General features: G+C 46.7%; 1 protein-coding gene across 1 annotated transcript in view; it reads left to right on the forward strand.

The window, feature by feature from the left end:
- Positions 1–13,357, forward strand: part of Vps35l (VPS35 endosomal protein sorting factor like) — a 100,325-nt gene that overhangs the window by 67,117 nt on the left and 19,851 nt on the right. The window contains exons 24-26 of the mRNA XM_021166497.2: positions 2,110–2,208; positions 3,949–4,026; positions 5,564–5,678. Of these exons, the coding sequence (XP_021022156.1) occupies positions 2,110–2,208; positions 3,949–4,026; positions 5,564–5,678 (292 nt within the window). The remainder of the gene's footprint in view (positions 1–2,109; positions 2,209–3,948; positions 4,027–5,563; positions 5,679–13,357) is intronic.

The raw sequence follows: 13,357 nt of genomic DNA on the forward strand, positions 1-13,357 counted from the left end.
GTATAGCCCTGGCTCTCCTGGAACTCATTTTGTAGGCCAGGCTGGCCTCGAACTCAGAAATCCACCTGCCTCTGCCTCCTGAGTGCTGGGATCAAAGGCGTGCGCCACCACACCCGGCTAATCTTTTGATCTTTATTTCCCCAATCTTGATAATACTTGATAAATATCTCAGAGGCCTGTTTCCCTATCGACTCTAAACTCAATAAAGTTGACAGTCGTGATTAACCATCACAGCTTGGGAAGCCTGAGAGAGCCCTGGTGACCCAAATCATAATAAAGTCCAAGAATGGAGAGGAAACAGCTGTTCTGTGGATCTCTGGGCAGAATGCCATGTGTGTGTACACGTCCCTTGTATTCATGTACTGCTGCATGGTAGTTTTCCTAAGTGTGGAAGCCTGGACTAGCTGCAGTCCTTCGTTTTTCCTATTTGATGAGTATATAGATGTAAATATTGTATTTTGTTTGTATCTCCCTATCACCCTCCCTCACTCCCTCCCACTCCCTCCACCCTTTCCCAACAAGTCTGTCTCTTACTTTCATTTGGATTTTTTGTGACCCACTGAGTTCCATTAGCATTCCTTGCATGAGCTTGGGTATGGAATTGCTTACTGGAATATGAGCAGATTCCCATGAACGCTTCTGACTCCTCCCTCGGCAGCCGCCATCTGGCTTGTTCTCTTAATTTGTTTGTACATTGATGGGTTGACTGGACATCCTGGCTTCTCCAAAGGGTATCAGCGCATATGGCTCGATGGAGTATCCAGGAGCGCCTTGCTTACTTTCCAAGGCTGTTGTTGGATGACTCTGTTTTCCCTATCCACTCATGTCTTGTCATCTAGCAGTCTTGTTTTTATAACTCACATCATGCTGTCTTTCACGGGGGTACAGTATGAAAGCTCAAGGCTGCAGAAAGCCAACCTTAGATATACAGTGACCCTTCACTCTATTCTGCTGAGTTCTGTTGGTCAAAGTGAGGCCCAGGGTCATCTGTAAGGGAGAGAAGGTGAAGAGACCTCACAGCCTGATGGGAAGAGGCCAAAGGAGATCCCACATTGGGAAGGGCTGCTTCAGTCTTTTATGGAAACATCCTGTCGTTTGCTGCCCTGATTCATCTTAATTCTGGGTGTTAGTGAGATCTTCCTGTGCTGGTGAGGCTGGCCTTGAACTTATGGACTGAAAACGTCCTCCTGCCTCAGTTTTAGGATTATAGCTGCACCTCACACACCTGACTTGGAAACCTCTATTTTAGTAAAACAGCAGAATCCAAACTGACTGGGCTAAAAATGTTGAGAAACAGTGGCCTGCTCAGCAGCAGGGTGAAGTCGCCCACTGGTTCTATGGGTGCCATCAACTTTGATAAAAATTCACTCAGCCTTTCTGTTCCTGGGTAGAAGATGGACCTGGGGGTTCTTTCCGAGTGTCTGTCCTTCCTCTTTGACTTACACAGCATGCTGACCCAGGGCCTTTGTCTGAAGGTTACTGAGTCACAGGGAGTCAGGTGTGAGCCTCACATACTTTGGGGACAGGAAGCTGCTCTGAGGAGAAGGGGACCCTCCTACTGTCCAGCTTTCCATAAAGCCAAGGGAAGGGGTGCCAAGGGAAGGGGTGCCAAGGGAAGGGGTGCCAAGGGGCTATGGTGGAGAAACTTCTTTTGTGGCCCTGGCTGCCACCAGGAGCTGCTGAAGTCAGGTCCCCATCGGGAAACTGTCAGATGTGGCCTGTCTCAGGGAAGCTCCTGTGACAAATGGCTCCCAGGGACCCAATTTATGTGAAAATTCCATGATTTCCTTTCCTTCCCAGTCTGGAAAATTCTATTTTTGCCCAGCTTCTATTTTATGCCCTTGGACTTCTTGTCCTTGCCCAGAGCTGGGCTGCTCAAGTGGTGTTTCAGGTCTACTTGGGAGAAAGGGACATGAGACTTTCATAGTCAGGGGGAAAGAGAGTGAATGAGTGTGTGAGTGTGTGTGTGTGTGTGTGTGTGTGTGTGTGTATGTGAGTGTGTGTGTGCACATGCATGAGTGTGAGGGCATGCACTCGTTTGTCTTCCCACTAATAGCAACACTGACTGTACCTTGTCACATCTCTTTCTCTCTCTCTCTTTGGCTCTAGGTGTCCTTTGGCCGTGATTTTGAACAGCAGCTCAGCTTTTACGTCGAGTCCAGGTCTATGTTTTGCAACCTGGAACCTGTTCTTGTGCAGTTGATCCATGTGAGCACTCTTGTCATGGGTTCTTTCAGTGAGTGTTGATTGGTTATCAGTACACCACATACAAGCTCAGTTGGGGAGTTCCTGTAGTTGAGGCTAGGTCTCATACAGCCCAGGATCGCCTCAAATTCACTATGTAGCTGAGGCTCGCTTTGAGCTCCTGGTCCTCCTGCCTCTACAGCACCATGCCCATACCCTGAGTGCTGGGAACAGCTAGCTTGTAGTCTGTGATTCTCCGAGCACCCACCCTCCTGCTGCTCTCCTGGGATGGAAAGGTGGTTTCTCAGAGGCTGCTCAGGTCCACAGCTTTACTTAAGTTTTTGAGCACTTACAGTCATTTTTTCTTTCTTTTTACGTTTCATTGATTTTCTTTCTTCTTGTCTAACTTCCCCCTGCCCTGCCCCAGGCTTCTCAGAAATTTGTGGACTCTCATTTCTGCATGATAGTGACAAGAGTAAAGTGGTCTGCACTGAGTCCACTGATGGGCAGGTAGCCTGAGGCCCTTGTCTCAATGCTTTCTTGGGTTAGCATTCTGCAGTCTTAGTGACCCCTGGGTCAAAAGAAATAGTGACGGTTCTGGTTATTATTAAATGGCTAACAGCTTGAAAAACTTCAGAAACAGTAAAATAATAATAACTTGAGTGTGTACATGTTGAAAGAGGAACAGACTGGGTGTGGAGCACAGGGACAGCATTTATGTGTGAGACTCTGGATTCCACCCCTGCATTCAGCAGGACAGACAGAAGCTTGCCACCAGCACAACTATAACCACTGCCTGCTGAAGTGTGTGCATGCTTGTCTGTGCAGCACAGTCCCAGCCTTGAAATCTGATCACCTGCCATACCACTGTGCTTGTTTTCTAGCCCTCATCAGTCACACACACACACACACACACACACACATACACACACATATTTGCTTTGTATAGTACTTGCCTTTATCACTTTAGCTGCCAAAGCCTGGCTACAAGGGGTGGAATTCAGTGCAGTTTTGAGTTATGAGCTACATCACATCAGCATTTTGCACGACATCCAACAATTGCTTACATCCCTTACTGCCCTCGATTGCAGCTCTCTGGGGATGCCATGGCACACAGTTTGGGAACCAAAACTTCCATCATTCTTTTTAATCGATTAATAACTATTGAAGAAGAATAACACTCTCTATGTACTTATTTCTTCTTAGTATGTTATTTTGTACAAATCATTCTAAAACGTAAATCTAGAGACTTTATCTATCTAAAGAGGGGGTTGGTCAGAGCGCCTACTCCATAGGCGCTCTAAAGAGTCTATGGTTCTAAAGGGTTCTAAAGATCAAATGAGCGAGTGGTATATATCAGCCGAATAATGAGTAATAACAGTTAGTGCTGTTAGTTTTAGCACCCGGTGGTTTACATTGCTGTGTCACTAGATTTGGAAGTTTCCTTGGAATGTGGAACTTGTGGAAATGGGGCAAATGAACCCTGGCTATTCATTAAAGCAGAAAGAGTTAATATGTTATGCTCATTGGTACACATGACCAACACAGCGAGTGCCTTTTTCCCTCTTGTGTTAGAGGTGTTTGCTTAAGCCACAATGACCTAACCTGTCTGAGTTCAGTGTCCAGGGACACCTGCTTAGCCTCAGTCTGTGTCTGCTTATTTGTACTGATGTCTGTGAGCCCGCATCCTAACCTCTGGAAGATGTTAAGTCAGGTTGTGATCATTCATTACCATTTCTGTTTTATTGTCTTCTCACAACCTAGAGTGTGAACCGGTTGGCAATGGAAACAAGGAAAGTCATGAAGGGAAACCACTCCAGAAAGACAGCTGCGTTTGTCCGGGTGTGTTCTAAAGATAAGTGCTCCAGACTTGGAGCTTCGGTGGGCCGCTGAGTTTGCACTTTGCGAAATGCTCGGGGTTGGGGAAGTTGGGGGGTGGCAGGGGGAGCTAAATGGACCATGGTAAGGATGGCCTGGTGTTGATTTTCTAGATTTGTTTTTTCCAAGGAATTGATGGGCTAATCAGCTTCTGTACTGTTTTCAAAAGAAATGTCCAAGACATCTCCAACCTCCAGGTCCAGAACTTTGTAAAACCTGAAACTTGCTGTGCAGCCATGACTGGACAGTTCCATACGATGACTGTGTCCTGTGTAAAGTTACTGTGCACAGTCACCTTCCGGTTGCGTGTATCAAGCACATGGGGATTCTGTGTTTAGACTTGGGGTCCCCTCCACAGGACACTATGTATTATATACACAAATACTCCAAAATCCAAAATCTTAGACTCCAGAAACACTTCGGATAAGGGATGCTCTCTCTCTGGTGTTCTGAGGTGGTTCCTGAGATGTTTGTATATCTGTATGCCAACGTTCTTTCTCCTCCTGAATTTTTTCTAATATATTAATATACAAATTTTCTCTAGCAATATCATTTTTATATAATACCCTCATGCCTGTAACTAGAAGACATAGTATAATTTTTGCTCTAAGTCAGGATTATATCTGATTCAAAGTTATATCCAGATGTCAGCTTCTTGAGTTGACACTCCTAATCATAGTAGAGTGGTAGTGTCCTGCCTTTTAAAATGAAACCACACCCCAGTGATTATAGTGAAGAGAAGTGTCCACCCCTGCCCCTGTACCCCTCGCCTCTGTCCTTAGGGTCAGCCACTGTCAGGCGTTTTATCCTCTCCAGCCAGATTCTCATTACCCCCACATGTCTTTGTTTTAAACCTGTATATTTTATATATTGAAGGATGTTGCTACACACAAAACCACCATTTCTAACTCACACATTCTCTTTTTTTTAAATTAAATTTACTTATTTACCCCAACACCAGCACCCCCTCTCTTCCTAGTACCCTCTTACACAGGTCCTCCTCATTCCTCCTTTTCCTTCTACCTTGAGGAATCGGAGCGCCCCCCTAGGTATCACTCCCCTCCCCCACATCAAGTCTCTGCCGGGTTAGGCTCATCCTCTCCCACTGAGGCCAGACAATTTCTTAGCAAGCAGTTTCTCCTTTGCACACATAGAGGTGTTATCTATGCATAAGTGCAGTGAGGGATAAAGAGTTAGTTTTCAAATTCTCTCTTTCTCTCCCTTCTCCTTCCCCATCCTCCCAGGGGAGTGTGGGTGGCCGTGTGTGTGTGTGTGTGTGTGTGTGTGTATGTGTGTGTGTATGTGTTTGTGTGTATGCGAGTGTGTGTATGTGTTTGTGTATATGCGAGTGTGTGTTTGTGTGTATGTGAGTGTGTGTGTGTGTGTGTGTGTGTGTTGAGGAGAACAGAGCGAGTAAGTGTTGCATGTCTGCTTGGAAACACGTGCTATGATGGAAAACATGTGCACCTTGGTTAACCATCCCCATCTCCTGTCTCTCCAGGCCTGTGTTGCCTACTGCTTCATCACCATCCCGTCCCTGGTAGGGATCTTCACCCGCCTCAACCTCTACCTGCATTCCGGTCAGGTTGCCTTGGCCAACCAGTGCCTCTCCCAAGGTAAGCCTGTCTCTCTATCCTTGATGCCCCCTTGCTACTTAGGAAGTCTGACCCAACCACATCTGTCCCTGCGTTCATGTACTGAGCGATGCCTTGAAGGAAGAAAGAACATAGCAGCCAGGGAATATTTTTAAACACTTCTCTAATAGGAAGCATGGGAGTTGGGCCACACAGAGGTAGATAGAGACAGATGGAGCAGTGCAGATATTTTTTTTGTCCTGCTCAGTCCATCTCAGGCCAGGTTAGGCAGCCAGACATCCTGGGATACGATGCCCAGAGAGCCTGAGAAGGTGGGGCTGCTTGGCCACAGAAGGTGCAGGAGTGGTTTTAGTGTCTCTGTTGATGTGCTTGTACACCAGACACATGGAAATGGAATCTAATCTTTGGAGAGTAAATACCCTGCTACTGGGAAGACACTCCACTCTGTAGAGCTTACATGAGAAGCTTCTAAGTATTGGAAGGGCATTGGGGAGGTGAGACAGGGAAGGGAGGGGCATAAGCTCAGCCCCATGGTGTTTGAACTCCAGGCTGCTGCCTTCACCGCGACTTTAAGCTGTTGCTGGGCACAGCGATGTGGTGTCTGCTTCATGTTTAAAAATTCATCTGATGATTTTTGCTTGAGTCTAAATGCAGTCGCACTAAACCTTAAAAGCCCATCACTGTCGCCCTGAAAGCCACACAGAGCAGTTACTGGCCAAATAAATAATGCAGCCAATTACTGAGAAGGAGAGAGCTAAATATGAAGCTCATGGGAGCTGGCTGCTTTGTTTGTCTCCTAGAACGTCCTCCTATCTCAGCCGCGTCTAAAGTGTCACCCTCCTCCTAGTTCATTCCCTGGCTTCTCTTCATCTTGCCCTGACCACATCTCCACTTTCCGGCTAGACTCTGCCAGAGCTGAGTTCTGGGTCTTGAACCCCGCTGCAGAGCATCCTGGAGGCTAGAAAAGGCTTAGTTCCATTTGTTTGTGCACAAGGGACCCCACACGTAGATAGCATCATACTGGCATTTACTGCAAACATTCTTGCCTGTCACCCTGGAGCACAGAGCAGCCACCAAAGGCTTACTGCTTCCCACCTAGAGGTGGCCCAGAAATGCCTGCCTGTCTTTTCTTTGAGCCTTTACTCCAGATAGCTTCTTGTCCTCATTTGTCAGTGGCTCAGAAGAGTGTGTGTGCTTATATGGAGGATGTGGGAAGAGGAGAGGGAAGGAATACTAGGCTTCCTGATGGAGTGAATAGTCAGAGCAAAGGTGTGGAGAAGTAGGGTTGATTACGGGTGTGTTTGGCCACCAGCAGAGTGTGCTGAGACCCTGACAGATGGTGGCTTTCAAGTCTGCAGGATACTGTGAGTGTGCCTCTGGTTCTGCCACTTTGGGAAATAGATGACCTTGGATGGGTTGGCCTTTTTGTGTGTATCCATGTCCAAAGCAGAGGTGATGGCAGGGTTCCATCGAAGCAGAGAGGAAAGGAAGTCGTATCCCGAGAGCTGGAAGCTCTGAACTGGTTCAGGGTAGCTGCAGAGTTGGAATCTTAGCAGTCTCTACAACCACGGGGTAACGTGGCACTGAGTGTAGCTGAAGCATTGACAGCACAGGGCTTTGGGAGTTTTGATGGCCCAACTCTCTCTAGGTGTTTGTCTCTTTCTCTCTTCCTCCCCCCTTTGTCTCCCCTGTTCCTCCCATGATTGGCTCCGTCTCTGTCAGGCCACTCTATCTCAATGATCTTGAGATGTACTCTTGCCCTGGCTGGCTTCAAACTCGTTATCCTCCTGCCTCAGCCTGTAATGTGCTGGAATTATAAGCATATGCCTTCACACCCAACCTTTTGGGTTGATTTCTCACAGGCAAAACCTTGGGTTTGCGGGAAAGCAGGTGTTCATTTCAAGATGGCTGAATTGGGCTTCAGTTCAGAGAATGCGCAACTCAGTGCAACAGATTGAGAAAGCCAGTGAGGCCCAGGGCTGTGAGCAGAGCCGGCTTGTTGTCATCGCTAGTGACAGTGTCTCGCCTCTTCTCAGAGCTCTCTGCCCTTCTTGTAGTTTTATTTTTACTTTTAAATTGTCCTTTATTCTTGAGGAGTTCATATAAGTATACAATGAAACAATCATATCAGCCCTCCATTTCCTTGCCCTTCAGCCCCTCCATGCCCCCCGCAGCATGTTCCTCTTCCAACTTCATGTCTTTGTTTGTAATAGCCTGGGTCCAGTTAGTGCTGCCCATGTGTGGATAGCTTTGAGGACACCCACTGGAGCATGGCAAACCTGTCATGTTCTATCTGGAAGATAGCATTTCTCAGTAATCCTCCCCATACAGTCTTTTTTTTTTTTTTTTTTTAAATTTTTTATATTTTCAGCCTACTATCCTCTGTTATTTCCTTCTTTATGAATCTTGATATTTATGGGAGAATTTATTACAGTGTATTTTGATGATAGCGATAACCCTCAGCCAACACCTCACAGATCCACCCTTTGTGCCAGCTAACTTTATGCCCTCTCGTTTCTCGTTGTTTTATTAAACCTATCAAGTTTATTTGTGCTGCCCATATACTCATGGATTGTGGCCATCCACCGAGTGCCGTTGACCTTCTGTATTGCATTCCCTCCTCCCGAGGCTCAGAGATCCTTGTGGAAGAGAGGGACAGGGTGTAAGAAATAGTGTAAGTCAGAGGGGACGGAGGATCCAGGGAAGTGTTTCCCAGACACAACAGGGAAGTTGTACATGAATTCAGAGTGTCTGAGGCAGTACTCACAGTACAGTGTGATGGCTTAGGAAAATAACAGTAGTGGGCTGTACCTTGGGGCCTGTGACCTCCCAGCCGTGGACTTTGACCACAGTTGCTAGAAGCGTGGACATGGCAGTACACCTACCCAGTGTTGGCAGGCCTGTAAACTAGCGCACTTACTGGGAAATCAGTCTGGAGGGTTCTCAAGGAGCTAGACCTGCCAAATGACCCAGCAGTTTAGCTCTTGGGATATAGAGCCTACCTACTACAGAGAGACTCTCATATCCATATTCACTGAGGCCTTGCAATGTGGTTTTGATGTAATGGAAGAGAGATAGTGGGTGGCCTAACCAAAACCCACTAGTCAGTAAACTAAGTTCAAAATACAATGCTGGAAAAAATTTCAATAAAATTTTCTTGTGGGAGTGGATAACACTGCTCCCAAATTTGTGTCACTTAATGGACTTCACAGTGCAAGGCATGAGATACTCCCTAGGAGTTACTGTTCAGGGAGGCCCCAGAGGTCTCTAAAGCCACACAGGCTCACCAGTGCTCCCACTACCATGTAACTTCATGGTAAGACTGTTGCTGGAGACACCTCACTGGCTGTGGATACAGAGAAACTGTTCTCAAACTGACCTGGAGCCTTCCTCTCTGCTGACTAGCTTCCATAGTGCTAGAAAGATCTATGTAGGCTGCTGTAGGAGAAAAGACCTCAATGGTCCTACTCGCCACTGCACTGCGCATGCTGCAGTACTGACTTGCTATGGGTGCAGCTATGGCTGCGGTGGGTAGACTTGAAGCCTGCTCCACAGAAGGGGATTTCTGTTAGTTACATTTGCTGTTTGACAATTTGATGCATGAACACGGTGTGTTCTGCTTTCTCTCACCCCACCTGCTCTCATTCCCTTCTTTTTTTTTTTTTAAATTTATTTATTTATTATATGTAAGTACACAGTAGCTGTCTTCAGACACACCAGAAGAGGGCATCAGATCTCATTACGGATGGTTGTGAGCCACCATGTGGTTGCTGGGATTTGAACTCACGACCTTCAGAAGAGCAGTTGGCGCTCTTAACCGCTGAGCCATCTCTCCAGCCCTCATTCCCTTCTTTTAACTTTCACTTTTTTTCAGTGTACTTTTAAAGAATGTCAGTGCCAGAGCTTAGTTCATATGCTATGTCTCTGGTGAGCCGTCTTCAGTTCCCGCCCTCTGATCTCTGAAGACGACAAAGCAAGGCCAGCTCAGTCCTCAGCCTGTCTCTGATCCTCACCCTCTCTTATTGCTTCCCAACCTTTGTTACTAACTAGCAAGTAGGTCATTGCTGCCCTGCCTGCCGTCCCTTTTCCTCCTGCAGATCGCCAAGCCACAAGGCCTTACTCTCAGTGTGCTGTGTTTGCAGGGCCTCTGGCACAGTGTCCACCTCACCCGTGTCCTGAAGGTGCTTCGCAGATGAGTGGGAACTGCATGGGAACAGGAGTTGATGGTTCTTTTTTATAGAATCTCGGGCTGGTCTCATACTCACTTGGTAGCTGAGGATGACCTTGAACTTCTAACCCTCCTGCCTGCCTAGTGCTGAGACTGTAGGCATAGGCTGCCACACCCAATCCATGAGGTGCTAAGGATTGAGCTCCAGGACTCCTGGAGCAGAAGGGAATGAGTTGTCTGAGAAGAGCCAAAAGCTTCACAAAACAGATGCACTGGGAACTTGAGAGGGCCGGGTGTCCACCGTGTACTGGAGGCCATCCTAGAGACTGAACTCCTGACACAGAAAAGGCCTGGAGGCCAGAAGCAGGATAGTCCGAAGGGGTGGGGAGATGGAATTTAGAAGATAGGCCGAGGCCTTACTGTAGAGAGTGCCAAACTCCCAGCAAACAGCTCCTGTTGTTCTCTATGCATTACTAGGTTGGGTGCTTGTCTTCATTTTATAGGTGAGAAGGAGGCTTGTGGTTTGCACGTGACATCCTGCCACGTGGCCTCTTCTCTCATGGAGGCTCGAAAGCTCTGCTATTAAGAGCAGTCCCCTCTTAATTACACATACTTTCCTTCCGAATCTGAGATGCATGTGGTACTAAGTACCTGTTATCATAGACTGCCTGTTTGATACACGTGTGAAAAAAACCCTCCATATGTGTGTTTATATGGTGTATGTGCGCATTTCTGTGTGTGAATGCAGATGTATACGTATCATGGTGTGCATATGAGGTCAAAGGACATTCTTGTTTTGAAGCAGGGTCTTTTGCCAACTACCATAGAAGCTCTGGCTGAGCTATCCTGCTGGCCTCTACACCGGGGCTAGAGAGATGACCTCAGGTCTTTAGACTGTATAAACCAGCACTTTATCCAAGGCTTCATTTCCCCAGGCCTGGGTGGCTGTTGTTGTTTGGGTTTTGTTTGGTTTGTTTTTTTTTTGAGACTGTCACAGGTAGCCTAGGCTGACCTCAAACTTGCTCTAAAGCCAAAAATGACCTTGAACTTCAGATCCTCCCTCCTTATCTCCCAAGTGCTGAGGTTGAATGTATGAGCTGCCATGCTTAATCCCTAGTGCTTAGGGAAAACTAGGCTTGCTAGTCACAGACAGAATGCACAGCCTTCTGGGTGCTTTGCAGGGAGGACAGAAAGTCCCTACACCTGCCCTGTCCCACACATATGAGGTAACTTGCGAGCCAAGCAAGCAGGGCTCAGTGTAGAGCTCTAGACACTTGTGGGATGAGAGAGAGAGTGTAGATTGACACCCTTTGGAACGTTGGTTTGGTGATGATGAAAATTGGAAATAATTTGTATGTCTCCAGCGGACCTCCACATTAAATATTGATGTACAACTTGAACGGAAAGGGCATGTAGCCGAATCCATGTGGCGAAGACAAGGTTGTATTAAGCTGTCAGTGGTAACAATTAAGCCATAATGAATATGCCACTTAAATGTCTCTAGGCATCTGTACTTGTGTAAAGCTTGCTCCGTTTTGGCATCATTGAAACAGTGGCCCTCATGTCCTCAAACAGAATCGCTTTAAGAACAGAGTCTGTTGCAGAAGCACAGGTGGGCAGTAACAGGGTTAAACCTCCAGTGGCCAGCTGGCCCCCAGACCCTGTGGCCTTGCCAAAGGCATCTTCATGTTGTGGTTGCAACACATCCAGCTTTCAGGACCTGGTGTGTGCTCGTGTGAGTGTGTGTGTGAGTACATGCTTGTGTCTGTGAGTGTGTAAATGCACCTATGTGTACTCTTGCATGTGGAGTCCTAGGTCAGTAACAGGTTTTGTTTCTCCAGAGTCATCACTTTACTTTTTTGAGGCCTGGAATGCATTGATTCTGCTACAGTGGCTGCAGTGAGCCCTTTAAGGGTGGGGGGCCTGTGTCCTATATCAGATATCCTGCATATCAGATATTTACATTACAATAAATAACAGTAGCAAAATTACAGTTATGAAGTAGCAACACATTTTTTTTTCCAAGACATGGTTTCTCTGTGTAGGTAGCCTTGGCTGTGCTAAAACTTGCATCCCCAGCAGGTGGAGGCTGAGACAGGAGGATGGCTTTATTTTAACCTAGGAGTTTCGATCCAGTTCAATCTGGTCAACCTAGTGAAGACTCCCATCTGTTAAACATTTTAAAAGTTACAGTTTTGTGTTTTGTTGTTGCTGCTGTTGTTTTGTTGGCTAAACAGGAAATTGGATGTTGACAGGGTCATTTCAGCTCTAGACTGAAGAAAACCTGTTTTCACTTGCAGACATTTTTTTTTTTTAACTGAGTTTTATTTGAGGAAGTCTCCAGACATTTTCTGTATGGGGTGCGGTGTGCCTTCTGGGAATGGAATAAGAATTTGCCTTGGAACGTGTGTGTGCCTAGCCCTTAAATAACCGAGTTCCTCCTTTAGATAGGAACTGGGTGTGGTGAGTGAGGGGAGCCAAGGACAAAGCTGCTGCCACTTTAATGGGTAATAATAGACATTGTGTGGGCCACTCAGCAGCACACACCATACACAGGAAGATAGTAATGACCCTCCAGGTCATGTGGGGCAGTTTCAGGTTCCCCTGCCGAGTGCTCTGCTCTGGAGCTTCAGAAAGTTTTCCAGGGCAGCAGAATCACCGGCGTGGACTTCTCTGCAGGAGACAGACAGACAGACACGGTAGAGTCCTGGCACCTGCCTCTGCTGGGAGGTCTGGGAAGCCGGGGAATGTCAGGTGTAGTTTTGGATCTTTTGCCTTTTTTATTGTGGTCAAGTATACATAACATATAACATAATTGGAAATAATTGGGCTACACTTCTTATATATTTAGATTTTTCTTTATTTTTGATCATTTCATGCCCCTGTTTTCCCCTCTGACCTGATCCTCCTTCCAAGTTCATGTGTTTGTCTGTTTGATTGTGTATTGGTGACCGCTGAGTTGAGGTAGAACTACTCGTATGTGCATGGACGTGGACGCTCACTGGAGCAAGGGGAAGCTCTCCTCGCAGCTGTCAGATGCCAGTAGCATCTCAGTGAAGCTCAGGGCATGGAGATTCTATGCTGGGCTCTTGGCTCCCTTGCCTTATGAAGGTCTCAGGCAGATAGCACAGCTGCTGTGAGTTTCAGTGTGACAAACGGCCACTTCTTGTCCAGAAAACAGCATCTCCCAGTGCCTTTTCCCATCTTCTGGCTCTTGCATTCTTCCTCTGGTCCTTGGTGGTGGTGGTGGTAGGGGTTCAGTATAGATGTTTTCTTTAGGCCTAGTGCTCAGCTCCTTTTAGCACTAACCAGCTATGCATCTCTCCACTGACTATTGCCCACTGCCACACACAGAAGCTTCTCTGACCAGATAAGCAGGTCTTTTGGCAGAAAGACAAATAATTAGAAGGCATTCTGACAGAAGAATCATTTAAGAAAGTAAGAATAGCAGATTCTACTGTAGGGTCTGTGTCCGGGATTGTAAGAGACATGGAATTCTTTCCTGTGCAACAGTCTTCAATTTTTTTTTTTT

The sequence above is a fragment of the Mus caroli genome, chromosome 7, assembly GCF_900094665.2.
Source record: "Mus caroli chromosome 7, CAROLI_EIJ_v1.1, whole genome shotgun sequence".
Taxonomy (NCBI): domain Eukaryota; kingdom Metazoa; phylum Chordata; class Mammalia; order Rodentia; family Muridae; genus Mus; species Mus caroli.